This window comes from Apteryx rowi, unplaced genomic scaffold, assembly GCF_003343035.1.
Source record: "Apteryx rowi isolate R43461 unplaced genomic scaffold, aptRow1 scaffold_83, whole genome shotgun sequence".
Classification (NCBI taxonomy): domain Eukaryota; kingdom Metazoa; phylum Chordata; class Aves; order Apterygiformes; family Apterygidae; genus Apteryx; species Apteryx rowi.
The window spans coordinates 582012-606875 of NW_020451127.1; the positions used below are offsets into that span (position 1 = coordinate 582012).

The window sequence follows — 24864 nt, forward strand, 5'->3', positions numbered from 1 at the left end:
CCATAATCTTTTGAAAACTCTTCATATTGGTGAATTACAGGTAATGTGTAAGGGGAAAATAGGACTTGAACAGATTGTAGGAACTTACATTAATACTGAGAATCTTTTCTTGACAGGGTTTTTATTGTTAGCTTTTTGTAAAAGCTGACGATGGTTCCTTTTAAACTGGTGTAGTAAAGCCATAAGAGAGTTAAGCGCAGGCTCAAGTGATTCAGGTTCTATGGTAAGCATGGCAGACACTGTCAGCCAAGGTCACCTAGAGCTCCTTTTCACAGGCTGGGAGGATTATATCACTCTTAATAATTGATCATCATTGCCGTAGAAAGTGAACCTCGTCTTTCTGCGCTGACCTTGTTTAGTATAAAATAGAGGTCTGCTACTCGTGCCTGTGAAATGTGCTCTGTGGGATGATGGGCAACTGTTTTCCCCAGTCTTAGGGAAGGACTGAGTTATAATTTGCTGAAGGTAAGCAGCATCCAAATACTACAGCCTGTATTACAGTGTAGCCATCTCAGTGGCCTCTGGATACAAGCTGTCCACAAAAATTTTCCTCAAACCAGCCTTCACTCCGTTGCTGTTTTTTAAGCTTCAGCGAATCCACTTTTCCTTGTGTCCCTCAGACTATCCAGCCATCCAAGCGTATAACCTACACGTGTAGGCGGGCGGTGGTATGTGTATCTCTTAGTAGTTGGCATTGTGCTTCACTTCTGTACCAAGCTGGCTCCTGAGGTAGCACCTCTAGATAGGTTTCCTGCCTCTGTAATCCTCCATATAAAATTGTGGTTGTATAAAGAAGTTGCCACGTCTCTTCAAAATCTGTTTTGTCTAACGGACTTTGAGGTGATTGCTTGAGACTGTGAGCTGTGGAAGTTTGCTCATCAGGTCAGTAGTTTCATAATCTTTGACTTCATTACGTGGTAGCGCTTGGATGCTGTCTAGTCAGGTAAGGGCACTGCCCAAAGACTTCAAATTGTACAAGTGTTTATAAACATTATGCATTGTAAACATAGCTAAAGAAGTGGTGCTTGGTCTTAATGAACATAAGCTTTCCTTGAGTTATTCATGACTTCTGTCCAAAGGTCTCAGGGACGTTAATCAAACATTCGGCAAGTCTTTTGGCAGTTGTTTTCTTTACAATGACTCTTGCTGCTCTTTCATCTCTGATCTCTTTGCCTGTTCTGGTAGGTGGCCAGATTAAGTGATGTGAATAGGTTGTCCTATGTGAGCTTGTGCTTAATTTTCACTGTTTGAGGTCAAAGAAGTTACTTGAATATGGAGATGATCGTCAGCAGCAGCTTTGGCCTTTGAGGTCCTGGGAAAATGTCTCCTGTAAAAGAAATCTTTAGCTTTATCATAAAAGCTCCGTTGTATGCGAGGGGAGCATTGTCTAATCTGGCTTTCCTTTTCAAGCGGTCGTCTTTGTTTTGAGCCGAGACCCTTGAGTGCCTTGAAAATAAGTAAGATTTAGGAATCTGTTTCACATGCTTTAAATATAATGTTGTGGCATCATCTAATTTCAGTATAAATTGCAGCAACAAGGTGCAGCGCGGGCAAGGGATTGGTGGCCTATAGCTGTAAGGAGAAGCTAGGTGAGATCGAATATACCGGCATGAGGCTTGCCTTTGCTAGCTGAATGGTTGAATACTTGCGCAGGCAGCAGACTTGAAATCAGCTCTTTGTTTAGCCTGAATGGTTTAAAACCTGTCTCTTACTTTCCGAGGTAGCGCCCTAGCTGTAGGTTATAGGTGAAGACACTCCGCATCTGTTTTCATAAAAAATGAGCAAGCAAGAGGGAGCCAAGCTCTCCAGGCCAACGATTAAGCCCCAGAGAAGGGGCGCATACAGTACACCTGTGATCCCGAGTGATTTGTGTCAGCTCTTCACTGAGTATTTAGGCTTTCTTAATTGCTTCCCAAAGGTGATTTACCTTGGCTGCGTTTCTGTGTGCTGAATGAGGCCCAAGGCATGCTCTGAAGTGCCTGTGCTGGAGATGGTTACTTGGGCATTCAGCCCTTACTCTAACAAGTATTTTGCTAAAAGTATTTCCTCTGACACGACTGTATGGATGCCTCAAGCTGTAACTCATCTGTGATAGCAAGCATTCAGGGAATTGTGGTCTGATTTACTGGCTCTGCTGCAACCAGGACTTAAATGGATGATAAATTTTAACACTTTATGGATGATTTTGTATCATGTTCTCAAATACATGTCCTAGAAAGATACACATAGAAATATTTGAACATAGGGGCAGTTATTTCTGTTCATTTTTGGCATACTGATTTCTCTTGTGGTCTCCAGGGGTGTGATTTACCTCTGAAGTAATGCAAACGTTGCTAAAACGAACAGCCTCCGAATACTTCATTCACTTCACGTGCGTCCAGGTGCCCGTGAGCTAGTTCAGTACCGTCGGATGACTGAGCCCATCAATCCTCTTGTAATAACGCGGTGCAGCACGCGCGAATGCTGCCCCAGCTTTCTGTGAGCTCTCCAGCCTTCTCCGGGGAAGCCCGCCTGCTTATCATGCCGTACGTGTACGAGCCGTATAAAGCATGAAGGGGGGGAAGCTCTGGTGCCTGTGGAGTCCTGACTTACTGTGGGAAATAAAAATTACAGTTTAGATAATAGCATAATTATCATATTCAGACCCGGGGATTCTTCCATAGCTACGGTATTTTCCTCCCAATTAAATATTAATGTTGACGCCTGGTTTCTGATAAGCTGCCTAAGTGTGTTGCATCTGTGAAAATAAAGGAGAGCAGGGTGTCTTGAGGACATCTTTAAACTATTTGCTGAGCTGAAACTCGTGCTGGTGATTCTATGCGTTTATGTGTGGGGTTTTGCTTTTTGTTCTTCTCGTGACAGTGGAACTTATTTATCTGCTTATGCTGCAAGTGTCTCAGCTTGCTGGTGATGCTGTAAATCATTCCGGTGGAAATATTTTATAGTTTCCCTTGCTGAGCTGAAGGCAGTTGAACGTCTCTGTAGAGTCACTGGGCTTCCTTAGGAGTCGGTTGTAAATTCTGTGTGTGTTGGAAAACAGGGCTCCCTGTTCTTGGAGGTCATGCTCAGAATACGTTTCTGCAGAGGCAAAAATAGCTTTTAAAAGACAGAGGTCTCACTTACCACTTAAAACTCTCCGAAGACTAGATGTTTTCCAACCTGTTTCACTCTTGACTTGGGGTTTTGTATGAATCAGGACTTCAGAATTGCTCTCTTTCTCCCTGTGGTTAAGTTTTGGGCTGTTTATACAAAATTATAGCAATTTTTTTTTTTAGTTCCACTATATCCCAGTACTAGAAATCTTGAATTTCACTGTTTTGTCTAAACTGCACCAGAATGAAAACGTGCGTGTGTTCCTGTGCAGTATCTTCCTAGTCAGAGCTCATTAGCTTTACACCCGCCTAAACCAGCTGCACTTGGAGCGTTCTGTTCTCTCTCCTTTTTTGTTGAAGGAGAGAACGGAGCTTTCTTTATAAAGCTTTCTCTCTTCGAAGCTTGGTTTGGAACTCTGCTTCAAAATAGCTGTCGGAAGAAAATCTAATCTGGATTTTTCCCTATGGTATTTCTAGGTCACCAGATCCTAACTCTTAGATAAAACTTCTGAGAAGATGTGTCCCCAGCCTCCACGAATTGAATTATGGTGGCAAATACTTCAGATAAGTAGGTTTATCGTCTTAAAAGAAGCTAAGAGGAAAATCTTTCTTTCAATCATACATTTAAATACATTTTTCTTATGTATGGAAGGAACTTTGTAAAAGCTTCTCTAGAGAATTACTGCTGTTAAAGGAAAACTCTCTGCACATCTGTTTTGCTTCAGTGTAACACATGGGAATTTCCAGTAAAATGAGGATTACAGAAAATGAGCACTGTACACCAGCTGATGTCTTTAGAAGCTGTCTTAGAGGTAGATCAGGGCTTTTCTCCAGCAGTTTTATATTTGTGTGACAGCATGTGTTGTATCCCTTGGTCTAAGTAAGCTCCCTCTTTAATTCCCCTGTATTTTCAGTTGTACTGGAGTTTCTGTTCTTGCAGCTCTAAGATACCTGATAGGATTTTAGTCAAGGGACAAGAGATTGTGCTGACACTTCCCTCTTATCTGTCCTTATGGAGTGGCTACGTGCTGCAAATAGATCCCTATTTCTTGGCCTTCTAAACAATCCGTACGCAGAACACCGGCAAGAAATAGTACATTATCAAGACACCTTCATGGTGTTCTCCATCGGGACACTGTCATCCTCCGATGCCAGAGGCCTGTCTCTGCCACTGTCATTAGTTGGAACGTTTATTTAAGTGTCCTTTAAAGGAATAACTTAATGAATGAACCAGCGGTTAGCAGCAAGAGACCTGTCCTAAGGATGAGAATAGGTAGCTGGGAATGAAACCAATTACCGTTAAAACACTTGCATGGCATCTAGTAAGAAAAGCATCTAGCACACGGTAACAATATTTCTGATACAGCGCTGACAGAAGGGTGTTTTTTTCCTATCTCATTTTAGTCTCACTTGTATACCATTCAGGCTGTTATCTAATCCGCCATTGTAGATGCCAGAGTTGGATGGGATAATAACTGGTCAGCAGTTACTCGAGCAGCAAGCTGTAACCCGAGGCGGGGGGGGGTCTGGCTCTAGGTTTAGGCAGGGCTCTTAAGGTGTCTCTGTGATAGCTATGTGAAGCTAAATGGTCACTGAATAAATAAGAGGTTGTTGGCATGAAGAGCTCAGTCAAGTCAGCCAGAAAATAAATGAGAAATAGCAGGAAGCACATGGTTGGGTAATGAAGCTAAAGAAGGCTTTTTGGGGGGGAGGGGGGGGAGAGTCCTCCATGTCTGGTGGTGGTGTACTCTGAAGGTACCTGTGGTCAAGATCAGATTTTTCTAGGTGCCTGGCAAACTAGTTTTGGCTGGTATCAAGCTTCAGTGTGAAAGCATAAAAAGCAGTAGATGCTGCCCCGACCCCTATGTCCTCTTCATCCATGGCAGTGAAAACTTGCCAAGTGTCCCAGTAGTTCATATAAGGTTTTTAGTTTCTTATGAAAGTATACCAAGCGATATGTGCTCTTCTGGTTTGGCCTCTGTGAATATAGGAGGCCTTTTTTGGTCAGACTCTAGGTGGAGGGTTTTATGATGACTAATTCCCAGGCTGCAGCGATGCAGGTGAGTTGCCTCTGCTCTCTGAACGGGTCTCGCTCTGAGCACAAGCTCGGCATGCTGCCTTTCCGTAAGGAAGTCCCGCATGATTCCAGAGTGCACATGGGAGCCTTTGCTCCGATCTGGTCTTGACGGAGGTGGCCCTGTGTGCATATCCTTTTCTGAAGATGCAGGTCAATGTGTAAGGCTGAAGCTTCACCTCCTGGAGCAGGCAAGGAAATTTTTTACTGCTCAGAAAATGCAATTGTTACAGCTTTATGGAGAGCCCTGCACATCTCGCAGCGTGTCAGCAAAACCTCAGGCCTCTGGGGGAGAAGTAAGCATTGACCCTATGCTGTTATCTTTAGCATCAGCACTGAAGGGGCAGCTCCAGCTCTGCTTTTTTTAAAGCATCTTAGAAAGCTTTTTAAAGCCGGGAGTGAGCAGACTGTCTTGTGGCAACACTGTTGGGAGATGTGTTCATTCAGCCTCGGTTCTGTTTCTTATTTGCTTGGTTAACTATTTTGGGTACAAATGAAACACTTTCAGCTGGTAACTTACGTTGTTTTCTTGGTTTATATCTAGCCAACATTATGCTCAAATGTGATTCATGTCTTGTTTGGCACCTAATTAGGAAGCTGCAGTTGGGCTCTTGGGGAGCTGCCATACAGCTTTTTCTGTGGAAAGAGCTCCAAGTGTTTGGGTTTAACTTGGAAAATTTCATTGATGCACTCTTCAGTACAAACCCACAAATATCGGTATCATTACAGCTGAGGAAGAAGCGAGGGAATGAATGGCCCAAGTCTGAGTGAGGATATTGTCCAAGAGCATATATCAGACCTACATCTTCTGACTAATTTCTTAAGCTTCATTGCTTAGTTAAGATTCACTGGGGTCTGTGGCTCTGCGTGTCACGTGGAATGCGCTATGGTGACTGCTGAGACCGCGTGACATGCATGACATCGAGTGCCAATATAGATGACGATCGCTAACAAGATGCTTTGTCCAGCGTGACGTTCTCCTTTTGGTAACTCCAGTGACGCAGGGGTTCTAAAACAACTGCTTTTAAAAACCTTACCCTCTTTCCATGTGTTTCTGAGGGCCTGAATACAGTTCCGAGTGTTCTAGGAGGAAATGTGTTTTGAGGAACAGCACAAAGAGTCGTACGGTACTCAAGAGCCGGTTAGTCATGAAGTTTATGCAGAACAACATGTACTAAGGGTGTGAAATGAGGCACTGTGCAGGACTTGATATCAAAAGCAGTGAGGATAACAGCTAACTACCTTGAAATCTGGTGATCTGGGGAGCAGGAAATAACAAGAGGTCCTGAGCATTTAAAGACAGTGTTAGTTAACAGATTTGCCGGAACTTAATGTTACTTTGAATAGCTGTTTTGAAGCCTGCTTTGGAGAACTTTAACCCGGAACCCTGGTATTTGCATAACCCACAAAATGGAATTTAAATCTTCAGCTGACCTGCAACACGGCAGCACTTCTGGGGAGACCTTTCAGCAAAAGCGGCTCAGGGGATCCTGTGCTAAGGAGGAATTACACGTCTGGCAGCGCTGTAATTGAGGCTAATCATGTAACAGACAACCATCTACGGAAACAAATTGGCTGTATTGGGAAGAACATTTTCTAATACTGTGACTTACCAATGGGAATTACTGTATGACTTGAGTACTGTAGAACTGGGCGTTAAGCTGTTTTTTATACAGCTAAAATGGATAGATTTGGGGGTTTCTTGCTATATAGGCAAACTGGGTGTTTCTGTAGAGGATAGTTGAATGTTTTGTCCTGCTTATCAGGCTGAAAAGAGAAACCTGGTAGATTTAAATTTATGTTTAACTTGATTTTTAAATTAAGTAGTGTAATAGGCTTTTGATCTTCCAGTTTAGTGGTGTGTGGCTTTCTTTAAACCATTGTCAGTGTAGAACAAGAAATTTTGGTTAACTCTGAAATAAATATTGAGTATAATAAAGGGATATTATGGCAATTCTAATTACTTTATTAATTTGTATTCTCAGATGGGGTTGAAGAAGAAAAAATGGAAGCAGAGACAGATGGGCAGCAGTCTGAAAAGGTGAGCTTGCTTTGGTACGCTTGTTCCGAAAAGATAGTTGTGACGCTTAGAAACCTGGATTATTATATTATTGTTGTGGAGCCTTAAACTGCATGTTGTAGTTCATGGCTTGTAGTGCTCAAAAGCAAACATCGCTTGGGAGCCTTGCCCGTTTGTCTTGTGCCAAATTGCCTTTTCCGAAGTTGAACACCATTTCCAGGTCTGACAAGATTGCCAGAAAGAGATCAGGGTTTTCCAGGAAATTTGTGAGTTGTTTGGGTTACTCTCAATCTCTGGTAGCTGTTTTGGGGTGTGCTGTGTGGAGCTGAACAGGCAGCCTGACCGAGGCTCTTACCGGTAAGAGCTGTGACGTAGCTGTGGCGATGGGAGTTACGTGTCTGGCTGGCTCTGGGTTTCGCCTCCAGCTTCATGGCAGTTTCGGAACCTTTCTGAGTTCCTTGGATGGGAGAGAGCGAGATCCGTCCAGTTAAATGAAGGTGTCCGTAGCTGAGCTGGTCGGTAAGACTCCTCCTTGCCATCAGCAGGAATGAAGTTGCGATAGTCAGAGGGCTCTAGGGCATGAATTGCCTCACCTTGTGTTCAGATGCTTTAAAAAAGGTTAATCATGCCCTGAAGTGCCTGGGGGTTTCTCAGCTTCCCAAGGAGTGTGGGTTGACTCTTGACTACAGGTGTGCGTAGTGTACACTTTTGATGTTAGGTATGATGCATCCTGCCAGTGAAGATCAGACTTTTAGAAATGACTTCTGCTTACCTATTGAGTCTACCTACCAGAAGGCAATTGTTTGGGGTTTTTTATAACCCCATGTCTGCAAACAGGGTACAGGGTATCTCTTTTCAGATAGTCTACAGTAATGGCACTGGCTGTGATTGCTTCAGACCTAAACTGTATTTAAATTTATATGCTAGAATTAGGACACCACTTGGCTAAATAAATGGTGGTAGGAGCTTAGTGTGTCTGCAACAACTGGTGATGTTTCTCTGTTGCTGACTTTGTCAGATGAAAGACCAATAGCCTAATGATTGCTGTGTGTATTTCTGATGTTACTTTTCACTCTGTTCTCAGATGGTTCTTATGCTGCTTTTCTGATAAATAGTTAAGTAAAGTTAGGTAGATGTAAGTATAGAAGACTTATCACAGCTTAACAAAAAATACCCTCATGTAATATGCAATTCAGTTGTAATATTTATTACCACAAGATGCTGTTGTGACCTTGAGTTCTGCAGAGTTTGGAGAAGATATGTGGATAAATGAATGCTATATAAATGTTTTGTTAACATAGCAAACAACGGAAAGGATATAAAACTTATGCACAAGCTATTGGAATAAAACAGCAGCGTAAGGGAGCAGAACCTGTTCTCATCTGCCATCTTACTTCAGGATTTCTTGTACCTGTAGGTGAAGCATCTGGCCTGGGTTACTGAATCTAATAGACTTCCTGGTATAGCAGTTACTGTGTGTGTTCAGGTTTTGGCTACAAATAACTGCTGCTTAAGTCCATTTTGATAGCCTTCAAAATTTTATCTCTCTGTGCTGATGAACTAATTCGAAAGCTATAAACCAAGTTAACAGTGAATGTCTTTGATAGCTCCTCATTCTTCAAACAATCCTTCATCCCATCCAGGCTGAAAACAAAGGGGAAAGTGAAATTGAGGAAGGTGATAAAATACAAGAAGGAGAAAATGAGAGAAATCCAGAAAAAGAGCAAGATAGTGAAGTGACTGCGGATGCCAAGCCAGGTAATGGTTTCCAGCTGTTCCTTGAGCTGTGTTAACTTTAATAGTCTGCCTCTAAAGTGGTTGGAATAGACTATAAACTTAACTGTGGCAGAAATATTTCCTCTTGCACATCAGGCTGTTTCATGGTTCAGTAGTAAATATTCTGGTTTAATTTTGCTGTAAAGCTCAAGCACTAAATTCTTTCCTGAACTCATTTTAGACTACAGTTGGTCTGTCTTTCATGTTGTCTTTAGTGACTGGGTGAACAAATTGCCATAACAAAGTGAGTATAGGTTGTACAGATTCTCTTCTTTCCTCTATATTACCGCACCATTTGATCATTTCTGATGCGAAGAAATGGGACTGCTCACTTTTATGCTTAGAAGCTAATCTGCCAACTCAGTTTCCCTATGAAGTGGTGCAGAGCCTTTCCTTTGACAGACTAAGGAGAGTTGCTTTTTCTTTCTACTTAAGACATTATTCTTGCTATTTATTTTTAACATGTCACATGGATATATTGTTTTTGCTTGGGACTTATGTTCAGTATTTTAGCCACAGGTAAAACAAGACACGTCTAGTTTTACGTACAAAAGTAGGTGCAATAATAAAGTTGATTTGAAATGCAGCTAAAATTGTTCTGACAAGAGCAAGCTGATGGTAGAAGAATGGATAGGATGGAAACTAAAAGTACTTGAAGTTGCCATATTAGTTGGACCAGAACCTCTTAGGATTGCTGTATCGGCATTTGGACCGTAGCAGTGCCGTAACGTAGGAATGTTACAGCCCGTGGATGAATAGCTTTGCTTGACTAATAGTGTGTGCAGTGGAATTGCCCTGCAAGATGTGGTAACTGTTAACAAAGGGAGAACGTATGTAACAAATTTGGGGGAAAATCTCTTTCAGAAGAGAAGGAGGCAGAAGAGAACAAGGAGAATGTTGATGCCAGCAAAGACAAAGAAAATGAGGCTGGGAAGAAGAAAGTGGAACACGAAATCTCGGAAGGAAACGTAGCTACAGCTGCAGCTGCTGCTCTTGCCTCAGCTGCCACCAAAGCAAAGGTTTGTTTTATACGAATATCCACTTCCAGTTCACATTTGAACTCTTTAAAATGGTCCTTTGTTCCAGTCCTGTGGGATTTCATGTTCTAATCTGTAATGCCTTGAAAGAGCACAAGTGCCATCTTCCATTTCTTCTGCTTGAACTCCTAAATGAAATTAGGTATAATTTATTTTAGGGTGCTTCTTGTAAGCTTATGCAATCTGACCATCCCTAAGAAATGGCCCCAAACTATGTTCATCCTTTTTTGGAAAGGCTTCTCTGCTGCATAGGTCTAGTTGTAATGCTGAAGGCAGAGGTGGCAGAAGCCCTCTGCTCCCTTTCTGGCTGTGCCCCCAGGCTGTTCTGTTATGGGCTTCGGCAAATCACAGAAACCCTCTGTCCTGGGACTCCGTCTGCAAAAACAGTGTGGTGCTTAATTCCAGTGTTATGATTAGAAGTGCTGTATGTCTGTTAATGAGAGTAAGATGAGAACTTGTTTTTAAATTTGTATTTGTTGTCTGTAGTCTCTTAAAGAGCTGTAGTTTGAATCATTGTTCTGTCCAACGACTTTAACTGCATTATTACTAATTACTGCTTCATTTTGTTTTTGCTGGAACAAGCCTACCTTTGCTTTCTTCTGATATCTTTTTTTCCAAAATCTGTTTCTTCTTTACGTATTTGTTGGATTCAAGTTCTAGTTTGGGTTTTATACCACTCTTGGATTCACTGCTATGTTGCATCATCTACTTTATAGCTAGCAAAAGCAAAGCATGGATGTGATTTATTTCCTGATAGTTTTCCAGGACGTAATAGTGGACATAATGAAGTGTTGCATGTGATATACTGACTTCTGCGGTCTAATCTCTTTCAACTCATAAAGATTTAACTTTTGACTTCTCTCTGGGTGCCTCATGTGTCTCATAAGGATAGTATGATGACAATAGGTGTTGTCATAAGATGTAGGATCCCTTCTTTGTTAACCTATGAGATTTGAGACTATTTCTAGTCAATGTTACATTTCAAGCCAGGTTCTAAAATCAAAAGTTATATGGATTCAACATTGTTTAGTACCACAGCTAGGCACCCTGGCTATGTTATATTGCTATTGAAACATTAAAACCTGGAAATCCCGCTTTGCAGGCGAACTTTAGTTTTGTTATTTCAGTGGAGTGCTGAATCCTAGCTGGCTTCCATGTGGATAACTTTGCCTGTGTGCTTCTGAACCTGTGGTGTTCCAAGCACCAAGCTCTGTTACGAAGAGTAACTTCCTTTCTGCTCATCAGACTTGTAGGTATTTTCAGCCAAGCAAAAAAAAAAAAAAAAAGTAAGGAGGCATGAAATTTAATCTGTGTTTTATGGGAGGCTTTTTCCTCCAAATACACTTGGAGGAATACTCTTCTTCCTTTGGTGATTATGAGGACTAGAGGGAGAAGGGGCTAATGGTAGTTTTCATTATTCTAATATTCTAGGAGAATTTTAGCTTTATATTACTGAAATAGTACGTTATAATTAGGATGTTTATGCTTCAAAGATGAATTCAAGTTCAGCAGGGTTTTCTCTTCCCATTTGCACTAAAAACACAGACAATATTAACATTTTCAGTGAGCTCTATCGTCTTGTCTGAGAGAGTAATTCAACTCTTCATACTAAACTTCAGACTTATAACTCTGGTAACCTGAAGAGCTGTTGTAAAATTGCAAGAAAACAACTTTGTATCAGAGGAATATTGCATTTAGCTTAAGGAGATATGGGGGTTAAAGGCAGGCAATTGAATTCTTTCTTTTGAGATAGGACAACTCATTGGTGAGGCCACTTACCTGAAAAATGGTGTCTAGTGGATGTGCTCATTTAGGGGAGAGCCTTGCTAATATGTTCCGATGTGTAGAATGGAGCAACAATTTCATGTGCATTTTTACAGGTTCTATACAAACACAGTTAGTATTTTTTAAGCCCCTTTTCCTCACTTTCTTCTCAGATTGTTAAGGCAGTGTAAGCTCACTTTTCCTCTCTATGCATTAGTAGCACATGATAGAAAATACAAGTCTTCTCCTGCAGACTGCTGTTACCTTTTGTCCCGTTGTGTGGTCAAACAGCAGATCTTCTGCTGGAGCTGTTGTTCTATCATTTACACTGCCCAAAATGACTATTTTGTTCGTAATTTGATCTCCTGTGTAATGCTGACCATATAACTTCTCTGAATTGCTGTTTTAAGATGGTTGGGATTAAATAAATGTTTTCTAGAAGACACTGATATCAATATCAAAACTACAGTGATGTGGAATCCCCTATAATCCTCCATAAATTCTTCTATGGCTGGTTAACCTTGCTGTTAATCTCTATTTTCAGTCTGAAATGCTTCAACCACTAACCATTGCTTGGCTTTCCTTTGCCTACTGAATTGAAAAGCCTTTGGTTATCAACTCTTCCTTTCACATGGAGGAATTTAGAAACATAAAATTCAGGAATAAAAGGGGACCCTGTTGGTCAAATCATGTTTCTTATTTTTGCAGGCAGCTACATCCTGTCTTCTGTTTATAGGCTAATCAAACTGTTAGTTTGTGAGCAGCAAAACTAGCAATGATTTGTGCTTTCTCCATAAGAAAGTATTGGGTAGTGTCAGGCTGTAGTTGTTTTGGGTCTCTACTGGAAAACTTCCTTAATCATTTCCTTTATAATATCTTTTGTCTGTCTTTTGTCTAATTGTGTGCCTTGTTGACTTTATAGTAATCTGATTTTGTTATTAAAATTCCATATGTTAAGAAAGGCGAAGTGACCTTCAGGAGGCTGTATGTATCGCTAAAGGTACTTTTGTTACTAATTTCTCATACAGATGACATTTGTTTTACTAAACGATGTTAACGGACATGAAATTTTTTTTTAGCTCTGTGTCCATTACTTTCCTCTAAATACCGCAGAACAGCTGAGGTTGCTCAAGCAGGGTCACGTAGAGCAGACTGTCAAGACGACTGTCCAGATGACTTTTGAACATCTCGAAGTATGGAGGCTCCACAACCTCTCTGGGCAACTTGTGCTGTTGCTCAGTCACCCGCACAGGAAAAAAGTTTTTTCCTTATGTTCAGACAGAGCTTCCTGTGTTTCAGTTTGTGCCTGTTGCCTCTCGTCCTGTCACTGGGCACCACTGAGAAGAGTCTGGCTCCATCCTCTTGACGCTCTCCCTTCAGATATTTATATGCATTGGTAAGATCCCCCCCTCAGTCTTCTCTTCTCCAGGCTGAAGAGTCCCAGCTGTCTCAGCCTTTCCTCCTGTGAGGGACGCTCCAGTCCCTTCATCATCTTAGTTACCCTTTGCTGGACTCGCTCCAGTAGCTCCGTGTCTGTCTTCTCCTGGGGAGCCCAGAACTGGACACAGTACTCCAGATGTGGCCTCACCAGGGCTGAGTAGAGGGGCAGGATCACCTCCCTCAACCTGCTGGCAATGCTCTGCCCCATCTCTCCAGCCTGCTGAGTTCCCTTTGAACTGCAGCACAACCATCTGGTGTATCAACCTCTCAGTTGTGTCATCTGCAAATTTGCTGAAGGTGAGCTCTGTCCCATCATCCAGGTCACTGATGACTAAGTTGAACGGGATTGGACCCAGCACTGACCCCTGGGGGACACTGCTAGCTACAGGCCTCCAGCTGGGCTTTGTGACACTGATCACAACCCTCTGAGCTCTGTCATTCAGCCAGTTCTCAGTCCACCTCACTGTCCACTCATCCAGCCCGCACTTCCTCAACTTGCCTGTGAGGATGTTATGGGAGACAGTGCTGAAAGCCTTGTTGAAGTCAAGGTAGACAACATCCACTGCTCTCCTCTCATCTCTCCAGCCAGTCACTCCATCAGAGAAGGCTCTCAGGTTCATTAAGCATGATTTCCCCTTGGTGAATCCATGCTGACTACTCCCAATCACCTTCTTGTCCTTCCTGTGCTTTGAAATGGTCTCCAGGATGAGCTGCTCCATCACCTTCCCAGGGATTTGAGGTGAGGCTGACTGGCCTGTAGTTTCCTGGGTCCTCCTCCTTGTCCCTTTTGAAGATAGGAGTGACATTTGCTTTCTTCCAGTCCTCAGGCACCTCTCCTGATCACCATGACCTTTCAAAGATCATTGAGTGGCTTAGCAAAGACATCGGCCAGCTCCCTCAGCACTCGTGGGTGCATCCCATCAAGGCCCATGGACTTGTGGATGTCCAGTTTGCTTAAGTGATTTCCAACCCACTTCTCCTCCACTGAGGGAACATCTTTCTTTCTCTAGGCTTTCTCCCTGTTCTCCAAGGACTGGGATTCCTGAGAGCCAGTAAAGACTGAAGCAAAGAAGGCATTCAGGACCTCAGCCTTTTCTGCGTCCTTTGTCACCAGGGCCCCTGCCCCATTCAGCACATTTCCCCCAGTCTTCCTTGTGTTACTGATGTATTTAAAGAAGCCCTTCTTGCTGTCCTTGACATCCCTCGCCAGATTAAACTCCAAATGGACCTTGGCCTTCCTAGCCCCATCCCTGCATACTTGGACAACACCCCTATATTCCTCCCAGGTTACTTGTTCCTGCTTCCGCCTTCTGCATGTTTCCTTCTTATCTTTAAGTTTTGCCAGGAGCTCCTTGTTCATCCATGCAAGTCTCCTGTCCCCTTTGCTTGGCTTCTTTTTCACTGGGATGGACTGTTCTTGAGCTTGGAGGAGGTGATCCTTGAATATCAACCAGCTTTCCTGGATGCCTCTTCCTTCTAGGATCCTATCCCATGGGTGTACACCATTCCGTTTGCTCAGTATTTATTGAATAGCCTTTTGGAATGACGCTTTAGTATGGTGTTGGATACACTTGGGGGATGGTTCTGGTTCTCTAAAACTGTGCCTTATTTTAAATGAAACTTAAATTTTGAGAGCTTTGTGATAGTTTCTGAAGTCTTGAGTTTGCTTTCTAGATCTACTGATTTCTTTCTGAAGACTTTAATTGTTGGTGTGTTACCAGACGTGAATGCTCTCAAATGACAAAACATGTCAGTGATGGAAACGGAACACCGTAAACTTTTGAGAGAAATCCTATTGATAATTAGTATTACCAGGGAGTTCTACGGCATTTCTTTTCTCCAGGCTTGGTATTTCTCCAAGTTCTGAGCCGAGGTTTGGGGCACAGCTTGTTTAATGAGTCTCCATTTGCAGCGTGAGCTGGAAGAGATCCAGCATTTTGTTTTTTCGTTCTCTCCTTCTGCCTTCACCTTTTCCACCCTCAAAAGCCAATCCTCCTTCCCCCCAACCCTTGGATGTGCCGGCGGGGCTTTGCTTAGACACCATGGCCAGGAAACTTCCTTGGATGGTTTCTGCAGAAGCTCTTAAGCAGTGCACATGATGGGTGTTATCTCCTGCGTGTATTTTCAGTTTGAGCAGCAAGCTCGTAACAAGCGCTAGTGGAGGGCATCATTAACATGCTTGTCTTTCACACTTGAAAAACATGAAACATTGGAGCTTTTTTTTTTTTTCCAGGGAGAAGCGGCAAGCTGCGTGACATATTAGGGCTGTCTCATTTTTTATATAATATTTAAACAATTCATCCTCTCTAGGCTTGTATCCAGTTATCCACAGGGTAAAGCTAATGCCTCCTGAGGAGTCTTTGGTTGCCTTTATCTGCAGTTCATTTTTTCACCCTTTAAATACAGCTTTGCCTTTAGCTTTCTACTGAAATAGGAATACTAAGCAATGTGGTTATAAAAGGAAGCTGGAGATTTTTGGGGTTTTTTTTTTAGAGTTACTTTTAAAAACTTCCTATAGCAGTAGACAGGCATAGCTATGTAAAGATTTCTCTGCAGACTCTCTCCCAGCCCAAAGCTGCACTGAGAAAGCTTACAGTTTAGTGGTATGTTTGCGAATGCAGTGGAAGTATGCTTAACTAGATAGATAGCTTCTAATTTAGTTACGCCTTTGCCATTAAAATATTTTTTGCTTACAAGAGTCGCCTCGGTGTTTCTGTGGGTCGCTCTCCTATGGGAGTGTTTTGGTGAAAGCTTTTTGGGTGGCCTCCAGCTGACTCGGTCTGACCTAGCCTTTGCTCCCTCGTTTGCATTTCCTCTGAGTACTGTCTGTGGCACAGTGTTCAGAAGGCTTTAAGGCAAAGCTGGATTGCTTCTGGGGAGTGAGCATGCACAATGCCTTTTGTGTTAAAATTTGACACCTATGTATTTATTAAAAACACAATCTTCCACGGGTTTCTGGTTCTGAGCATAAGATTGATGATGTGAAGTCTTATTTTCTCTTTAGAAGTGAAATAGAATGGCTAAAGCTAGATGCAGGTATACTTGATTATTCATTCCCTTAAAGCACTCTTGCTTTACACACATTTCACAAAATAATCTGTGTTTTACCCTCAGCACCTAGCAGCAGTGGAAGAAAGAAAGATCAAGTCCCTGGTCGCCCTTTTGGTGGAAACACAGATGAAGAAGCTGGAGATAAAACTTCGTCATTTTGAGGAGTTGGAAACCATTATGGACAGAGAGAAAGAGGCAGTAAGTAGGGGGATACTTCTCTGAAATCCTGGATTAAACCCCTATATGCTAACAGCTGGAAAACTAGCAGCTTCAGCTGTTCCTCACCTTTATGCAATTCTTCATACCTCAGCTAGAATTCTTAATAACTCCATACGTTGCAGCATTTGACTCCTCTCCTTCTCTATCTGGAATCTCTCCTGAAACATAAGGAGCAAACTAGTTGTATCCTGGATATGCTTCCTAATCCTTATTCCTCTGATCTAAGCATGAACACAGAACTGAGCATTAATGAGGCATCATCACGTGAGCTATATCTGACTTAAGAATGTTTTTTCCCCTGTAAAGGGAATGAAGTGGTTGGAAACCTTACCCTTTACCTAGAAGGGAGGGAAACCAGGACTGTCTGCCTCTTCCTCCTGACCCAGTTGAAACTGGAGATTTTGGTTTTCAGTTTTTGGAGGGTGTTCTTGGTAGCTCTTGCAAAGGTCTTCAAAATGAGATGCAGTAGCAGAAGGATGCATGCTAAGGAGTAACAGTTTCTCATTTTGTTATAAAGAAATTGCCTGAGCTGGAGAGGGAAATAACAGCTTGAAGAGAAGGGAGGGACACAGTAATATCAGGAGTTGAGGAAAAGATGATTGCTCTTAGGGAGCAGAAAAGTATTAAAATAGAACAAAGCCAAATTAGCAAATCTGAAAGCAGTGAAGTGATATGGAGGGTAGAGAAGAGGATCTGGGCAAGCGAAGTGAGAAGGTTATTAGTTGCCATCTTCAACCGAGTAAAGCAGTAAACCAGGGCACAGGTTTTGACTGAGGTCTACCCAGCTGAAAGGTGGTGACACTAAAACAATATATATAGCACAGCCCAAGCAGGGCTTCGTTTATAATGTAACACTGCTAGTGACATCTCACTCGAGACATGTGCGTAGCTAGAATCAGGGTATAATATGGAAGAGACGCTGCCTCTGCCTGTCAGCGCCTGGCTCGGGCACCTATTGCTGCGTGTTCTTTCACGTGTAGCTCAGCTGGCTTTCGGAGGAGCAGTTTCTCTGCAGCTACTGTAAAGATGCCTTGAAACTTCATTTTTATTGGACACCAGGCAAATTTTGCATTTCTCTGTTGTGGAATTAGCAGATTTTTGTCAATACATTGTTACTGTAGATACGTTGAGAAGATAGTGACTCACGATTCCAGGGTTTTTCCCCATGCCCTACCATGTGAATTTAATGGAGCTTCCATCCTCACCTTGGCATTAATCACACTGATAGAGTTTGACAACGTGTGGACTTTTGTTGTAGCAGAGTGTCAGCAAGAATTTCTTCACTGCTCAGCATCCTCGACCGTTTCAGTGGGGTGCCTGCTTCTGATGCTGACTGGCAGCTCAAGAAATGGGCCTAACTATTTTGAGAAGGTTCTCTGCAGACTGCTTTATTTGGGGGCTGCATTCTCTCATAGTAGCAGGTTTTTTTCCACTGTGAGGCATATGACATTTTCCCGTTTAAGAATGTGCATATGGATTTTTTTCTTTCCCCCCCGTGGCTTCTGATGGCTAAAATTCAGTCTTTTTCCCTTTTCACTGTGGATATTTAGTGGACTAATTAAACCAAAAATTCCCTTAGTGCCACTGCACACTTTGCACGTGTCCTTATTCCTATGCTGACTCTCTTACAGTAAAGGTAAGTTGGTCCTGTGTTTAAAAAAATGTGCTCCAGACTGGAGAGTGTTAAGTATTAGGCAAAATACGTTTGCTTCAATTTACAATCTGAAGCAGTTTCAGTGCTGCCAACTCTGTGTGTAACCAGGGAGTCTATTGATAGGCGCCTTCTTGACCCAGAATTTGTAATAACACATGAATGAATGCGCTCTTCAGTGTTTCTGTATAGGGAGGAATTATTTGCTGAAGATGGAATTGTAGTACAATGATTATTGCATGGGGATACATTAAGTGCTCATAATAGTCCCTACTAATTATGAATCACTTTGCAACAGCGCAAAAACATGCTATAGCAAATTTGAAAAAAGATGGTCGAGAGGGTAGTATTCATGAATACGTACCTAAAAATTTGACCAACTTTGTGAATCAGAAAGAAGCAGGAATATAAAACAACATAGAAAGCATGGTGTAGCGGTACCTCTCATTATTAAACCTCTGTTTCGGGTCATTTGCAGTAATTCTTGTGTGAACTGCCTGCCACCTACTGAACCTGTTCTCATGCATGCACAGTTACACCATTGGTGTACGTATCTCTTCATTGTATCCGGTTCCTCCCAGTAACGTATCGGATTGGTGGAGGACAAAGGAATCATGGCAGCAGGAATAATCGCACCGTAGTCCCTACACGCTGAAAAACAGCCCCCAGCAAGGCCTATGCATTATTCATGAGCTCTCTCCGTATCTGGTTCTGCTGGTGAATGCACGCTCTGTAAGAGAATGCTGTTTTCATCCATGTTTTGTCAGCAGTCAGATTGCTAACACAAAGTATTGAGGGAGCTTTGGGATTTTTGGAGAACTCCCACAAGGTGGAAGTCTCCTTGGCAACCTGCTTTTCATGGTCTGTGTTTTAAAATACTCATTAAGCATTTGCAAATTGAAGGGAAAAAAAAATACACAGATTTGTACGTCCAGTTGCTTAAAAGAGTAACAGATGTACAAATGGATTGTGGTTTCTTAATAAAAGCCAAGTGGCATACACTTCCTTCACCATGACAAAGTGATCATTCATATTAATGTCCAATAATAAAACTTTTTAGCTCCTTTGTTTTCGTTTTGTCACTGCTTACCAACTACATGACTGCATAATTAAACAGAGAATCACTTATTTTGTGTTAGCTGGCTTAAATTGCATGAGTTTTTAACAGTACTCTTATTTGTAGCCCAAGTCGGTGATGTCTGGATACCATGAAGTTTGGGTCGTACACTTGAAAATGCAGGTACAGAGTAGGATCCTGCCTGTGGTCACTGAGCACCTGCTGTTGCCTGCATATTCTGCTTTGGCCTCTCCCTAGAAAATTTCTTTAGTCATCCTGTTCCCTCCATCCCAACATGCGGGACCATATGACAGAAGGAAGGAGGCAGCTTCTTCTACAAGTGCATTGAGGCTGAATGTGGTGCCCAGTTCTTGTGTCATGAGGTAGTTGTTTTACTGAGGCATTCTTTAGGACAAAATAAGGTGAATTCATCTGTTCCAGCTAGAAAATGAACTGTTCTCTTTACTGAAGCCTCTTGCGTATCAGATTGAGACGGGTGTCAATAGGATAGCCGAGATTCCATGTGATTATTTGCAGAAACATCATTTTAAATGTGTACTTTTTAACTATTATCTTCATCTTACCTTTTTTCCCCCCCGTTTCTGACACAGTTAGAGCAGCAGAGACAGCAGTTGCTGACAGAACGCCAGAATTTCCACATGGAGCAACTGAAGTACGCTGAATTAAGGGCTCGCCAGCAAATGGAGCAGCAGCACAGTCAGAACCCGCAGCAGTCTCACCAGCATTCCAGCGGGCCTGGCATGAACCCCCTCGGAGCACCAGCACATCCAGGCTTACTGCCTCATCAGCAGCCCCCGCCGTACCCGATGATGCACCACCAAATGCCACCACCTCACCCACCGCAACCAGGTAAGAACTGGAAGGAGAAAATCCCCTCATGTTAGCCATCACCGTTTGTAATAGATTAAAAGAAGAGGAAGAGGCGTTGCCAGATAAAATTAGACAAGGTGTGAGGGGTGTTCTGTGTTATGCAGTGTTTTCTAATGGTGTTTCTCATGAAATGGGAACAGTTTGGTGCTAGGATGATTAGCTTTGCTTGTACTGCAGCTTCATTTCATAGCTTTTGCTCCAGTACCAGATGTATGAGTGGAACTTGTTGCAAACAAGCCAGATTGCACATGTCTTGTTTCTATGTTGGTCCATGGTTATGTTGGAATACATGGCATCACAAGTTACATTGTGTTACTTTTAGGCTTACTGAATGCTGTTACCAAAAAGCCAGAAAATGATGGTAAGCTTGCTTTTCAGCGTTTTACACATCATAGCCTGGTGTGCTGGACAGGCAAATCCAACATCCGGTTATGTAGGTGAAATAGCTCTGAAACTTCCGATGTCAAAATCTGTATTACAAAAGTAGGAAAACTAAAAGGAATCGAGATTTTGCTGCCTAAGACAAAAATAGCAAGGCCTGTCTCCTGTTCTGCCTCCAGCATGTTGATGTTCATTAAAGAGCCATAAATACTTTATATGCGAACCTGTTGCTGATTTTTATATATATATATATGTAGATAAGAAGTAAAGTTTTGCTTCACAGAGAACATAGTCTCAAAAAAAGTCTTGTGATCAGTCAGAGAATGCCTGTGAACAGAGTGAGAATAGAGAATGAGAAAAGGAGAGATCATTGTTAAATTGAATTGAAAAAGGTCTAGATACTGAAGCTGGGCAGAGGAAGGACTGCACAAGGATGAAGTTCTGGTGGGAAGGGGATTAGAAGGGAAGAATAAGAAACCTGTGGTGTCCTGGAAGAGATGTTCCAAGCCCAGAATAGGAAATGATGTGAGAGCAACAAAAAGGGGAGAAGAGCCAGCGAGAGCAACAAAGCAAGAATGAATAAAGCACAGCAAGGAGGGAAGAATTAATAGGATTTAACCAGAGGAAGAACAGAGCTATGCTGAGTTTGAAAGTGGTGATAAAAGGCATGTATCCTTGTTTGCTTCCCCTTTTGCACAAAGGAGGACTTCTCTCAATTAAAACCAACAAAAAGCCCCTAAACTCTGCTTTGTGTTTGCATTAGCGGTGTAGAACTAGTCTGTCCTGGAGAGCACTGTGCAGAACAGATAGGGTTATGGTCCCTGATAGATTGAAAGCAAGCAGCGGAGGAAAGTGGTTCCCCACCATTCTGAAAGCCAGTAGCTAATAAATGAGCACTAAGAGAGGTGAGGGGCTTCAGCGGACTTGTATTTATTCCTGCCTCCTTTCAGATGAAAAGAATTTCTAGCCAAACAAGGAAAAAGGATAAGGAAAAAAAAGTTATCTCCGGAAAAGAAAATTACTAGGTGGACATAAGCAAGCTTGTGTAGTTTTTGTGTGTTTGTGTAGTTTTTTTGTTTTTCGGAATCCTTTTCGGGCTTGGTTGCTTTAGTAGTGAATCAGAGCCTCAGACACATGAAGTGTTTTCAAGCTTATGATTGGAATAACAAGAGGGGCGAACCAATTTCAGCTGAAGACTAAAGGAGGATCAAGTCAATGAAGAATGCTCATAGGCTACTTAATATTTTTTAATGTTTAAATGAAATTAATGGGATTTGGAAGTGGGGCGAACAAGGAAAGGAGGAGCTTAGACTCCAAAATAACATCAAAGTTGAGCTACTGGTACAGGGAAGATGGAGGAGTAGTGGAATGATAAATCTAGGTAGTTTCTGCACTCTACTAGTCTTCCGTTGCAGTTAAAATAAGTGGTTTCTTCATCAGAATAACTGTCATATTAGTGGCATAGATAACTTTGAAGCTGAACCAAAATCACTTCTCAAGCAGTAAGCTTCTCCCCAGCCCCCAGAAGGAACAGGTTCTGTAGGAGATTGCAACCCACAACTGGAGACCAGGACACATTTACAGCTTTGCATGGAGAAAAATACTCCACGCTGTTAAAATCTGATTCCCTCTGAGCTATTGTTGTAAAACAGGGTTGTACCACGGTAATTGCCCAAAATAAGGACTTTCTAAGAGTGACACTTGTAGTATTCAGGATGTTCTAAAGATAAAAAGCTAGTTGACCCAAAGTGAAATCTTTCAGATACACAGAATCGGATGTTGGTGAATTCAGAAAAGCGAAGAAACTACAACAAACAATACGGAAGAAAAAAACAGAAATAATCATGAATTCTGCAGAGAGAATAAGTGAAAGGAAGGGGAGGAGAAGGGAAAAAAGGAGAAGCAGAAAAGCAGAAACTCTTTAAAAGCATAAAACTCTTGAAAAATTGTCTGATCCTGTTCATGTTAAAGGATCTCCCAAAGGGAGATAACAGTAAGAAATTTAAAGACTTGTTTGTATTAGTCTTTACTGCTAAAAATGCTAGGGAGATTGTCTTCACCTGACAGTTGTTTTCTAATGTTATGAGAGGTATTTCTTAAAAATTGTCAAAAGATATTAGAGCAAAATCTGCAGTTCAGTAAGTCATGCATTCTGGATAAACATAAGGTGCCACTGGGCTCTGAAGCAGAAAGCAGAGTCCCGACAGTATCATTTTCAAAATAGATTTTTAGCTTGTTTGTATTTCCTTAGACTTTTTTTTTTTTTTAATCGTCTGAGTGGTCTCTGCTCCTGCAACAGCAATAATTCACTTAATTTCTCCAGTGCTTGACACAACTAATGTCGTGGTAAAAAACTCGAGTGAAAGGACAAGAACAAGAAGTAGGAAGCTCCCTTAACAATTTCCTTTGGCAGACCGAATTCTAGCATGCCCCCCTGCCCTATTTGGGGCTTCTCTGTCTGGCGCTCTGCCCTTCAGTTGTGCTTGGTGCCAGGTGGGAATCTGAGAGCTGTGTTGGTCAGAAGGGACCTCTGAAAGTCTCCAGTCCAGCCTCCAGCTCAGATCAAGTCCAGTTCGATCAGGTTGCTCAGGGACTTGTCCTGTTGAGACATTTGGTGGCCACATGACTGTGTCCCACCTCCGGAGGAAGAACATCCCCTAGGAATAAAAAATGTTTCTGCTGTTTATTCAGAACAACTACTTGTATTTCAAGGGAAAACTACCAACCCTACTGTTAAGTAACCAAGTTGCTAACAACGTTTGCAGGCTCACCTTAAAACCATTTTACTGCTAGAAGGGATTGTGACTAGCAAATGCGGTTCTTTTGCTGTGAAGATGCTTATGGGGATTACACTTAAAGGCTTTGTTATACCTGCTAAATGTAATTAAAATGACAATTTAAAATAGAATAGCATCACCTGGATTGTAATGACCATGATTGTCTGGCCAGCTGTTGCAGCAACAGACACTAGTTTTTATCAATATTCAGCTACTTGACCAAAAACAAGTCTAGAAGATGACCTAATTGGTTATTAGCTGAAAATCTTTTGAAAGGTCTCATATAAGCTACTGCTGAAGAAGCTGAAAACTTTGGGCATCATGATCAAAAATGGAAACGACAACCCAAAGCATTCAGTAGACTGAATTTTTATCTTGATGAAAGCTTGAGGGAAGGGCAGTTTGCAAAAGCTCCATGTTGAATGTGTAACGTTTGGAAAAGAGCAGAAGCTCCTAGTGAACTAGCAGGATTTGCAGATGACCGTGAAAATGTCAGGCATCTAATCCAACTGTGTGAATCTTCACAGTAATAACACATGATTCGATCAACGGATGCAGAGTAATGCCCATCGGAGAGGAAAATAAGAGTTAGTCGTGTTGTGATCTAGAAGCTTAAGCTAGCTGTCTTTCCAAAGGATCGGGGTCAGTGAGTTCCTGGGTTTGCTGCACACTTGTGGTCAAAATGTTAATGTTGAAAGTGTAGAAAAAGAACTGTTATAGGGAATGTTGTCAAGTATACTGTGTTTTGTAACACAGTATAATAATATTGCAGCTTGATTTGGGTTTTGTTTACTGTATTAACAAGTCAGATCTGTCCCCTAGCAGTAGAATGAAGAAACACGAACATGAAATGGAAAAATGGCAAATCCCAAACAGATTAAAGGGGAAAATACCATATTGCATATCATTAGACTAGCTCTTAGTTACAAGCTGCTATCGAGGCTGAAAACGTAACAAGATTAAATGCACTGTTGTATGCACTGGCGGACTAATAGGGGTTCATTTCTTACATGTTCCCATCCTCTGTTCCCATAATACCTTATTACTTCTGGCCCACCACAACCACCCAGGCTGTCCGTATCCCCACGGATCCCTGCCAGTGTGTATTACATGGAGTGTGACACCGTGTTAATTAGCTGGTACATCTCTTTCGAATTAGATTAAGGTTAGTCAATAGATCGATTTCCACTCGTCGTACTCCCCGCTGTTAGAGCGTGGCACGCAGATGGACGGGGAGCAGCGCTTCCAGCTCCGCCTGACGGCGAAGCGTCTGGTGCTGCCTCTCATCACGCAGAGGCGGCCGTGGGTGCATCTTGCCCCTTAGCTAGTCTGACAGCTCCTTGGGCTGGACGTTTTTGTGAAGGTGAAACTTCAGAGGCCTCTTAAGAGACTGAGAATTCAAAGGCAAAAGCCTCCGTCTACCATGTTCCTGCCTGATCTTTCCCAGAAAGCAAGACGTGCATTTTCCTCGCTCTTCAGTGGCAGTCCCGAAGTTTGTTAGAAATGCTTGGGAGTCCTCAATTTCAGTAGCAAAAGCTCCTCAGCTTCCAAGTGATCTGTGGGCAGTAGAGGGTGTTGTTTAGTTAGAGGGTAGGGAGGGGAAGAGAACAAGTTCGCTGTCCTTCAGAAGTGTT

General features: G+C 42.2%; 1 protein-coding gene across 2 annotated transcripts in view; it reads left to right on the plus strand.

The window, feature by feature from the left end:
- Positions 1 to 24864, plus strand: part of SMARCC1 (SWI/SNF related, matrix associated, actin dependent regulator of chromatin subfamily c member 1) — a 90066-nt gene that overhangs the window by 47324 nt on the left and 17878 nt on the right. The window contains exons 21-26 of one of the 2 annotated variants that reach the window (XM_026089745.1): positions 7152 to 7207; positions 8830 to 8944; positions 9827 to 9981; positions 16318 to 16452; positions 19793 to 20051; positions 20395 to 20642. In XM_026089745.1, the coding sequence (XP_025945530.1) occupies positions 7152 to 7207; positions 8830 to 8944; positions 9827 to 9981; positions 16318 to 16452; positions 19793 to 20051; positions 20395 to 20513 (839 nt within the window). In that variant the 3' untranslated portion in view covers positions 20514 to 20642. Of the gene's footprint in view, positions 1 to 7151; positions 7208 to 8829; positions 8945 to 9826; positions 9982 to 16317; positions 16453 to 19792; positions 20052 to 20394; positions 20643 to 24864 lie in introns of those variants that run through there. The other variant, XM_026089744.1, reaches the window with a different exon arrangement.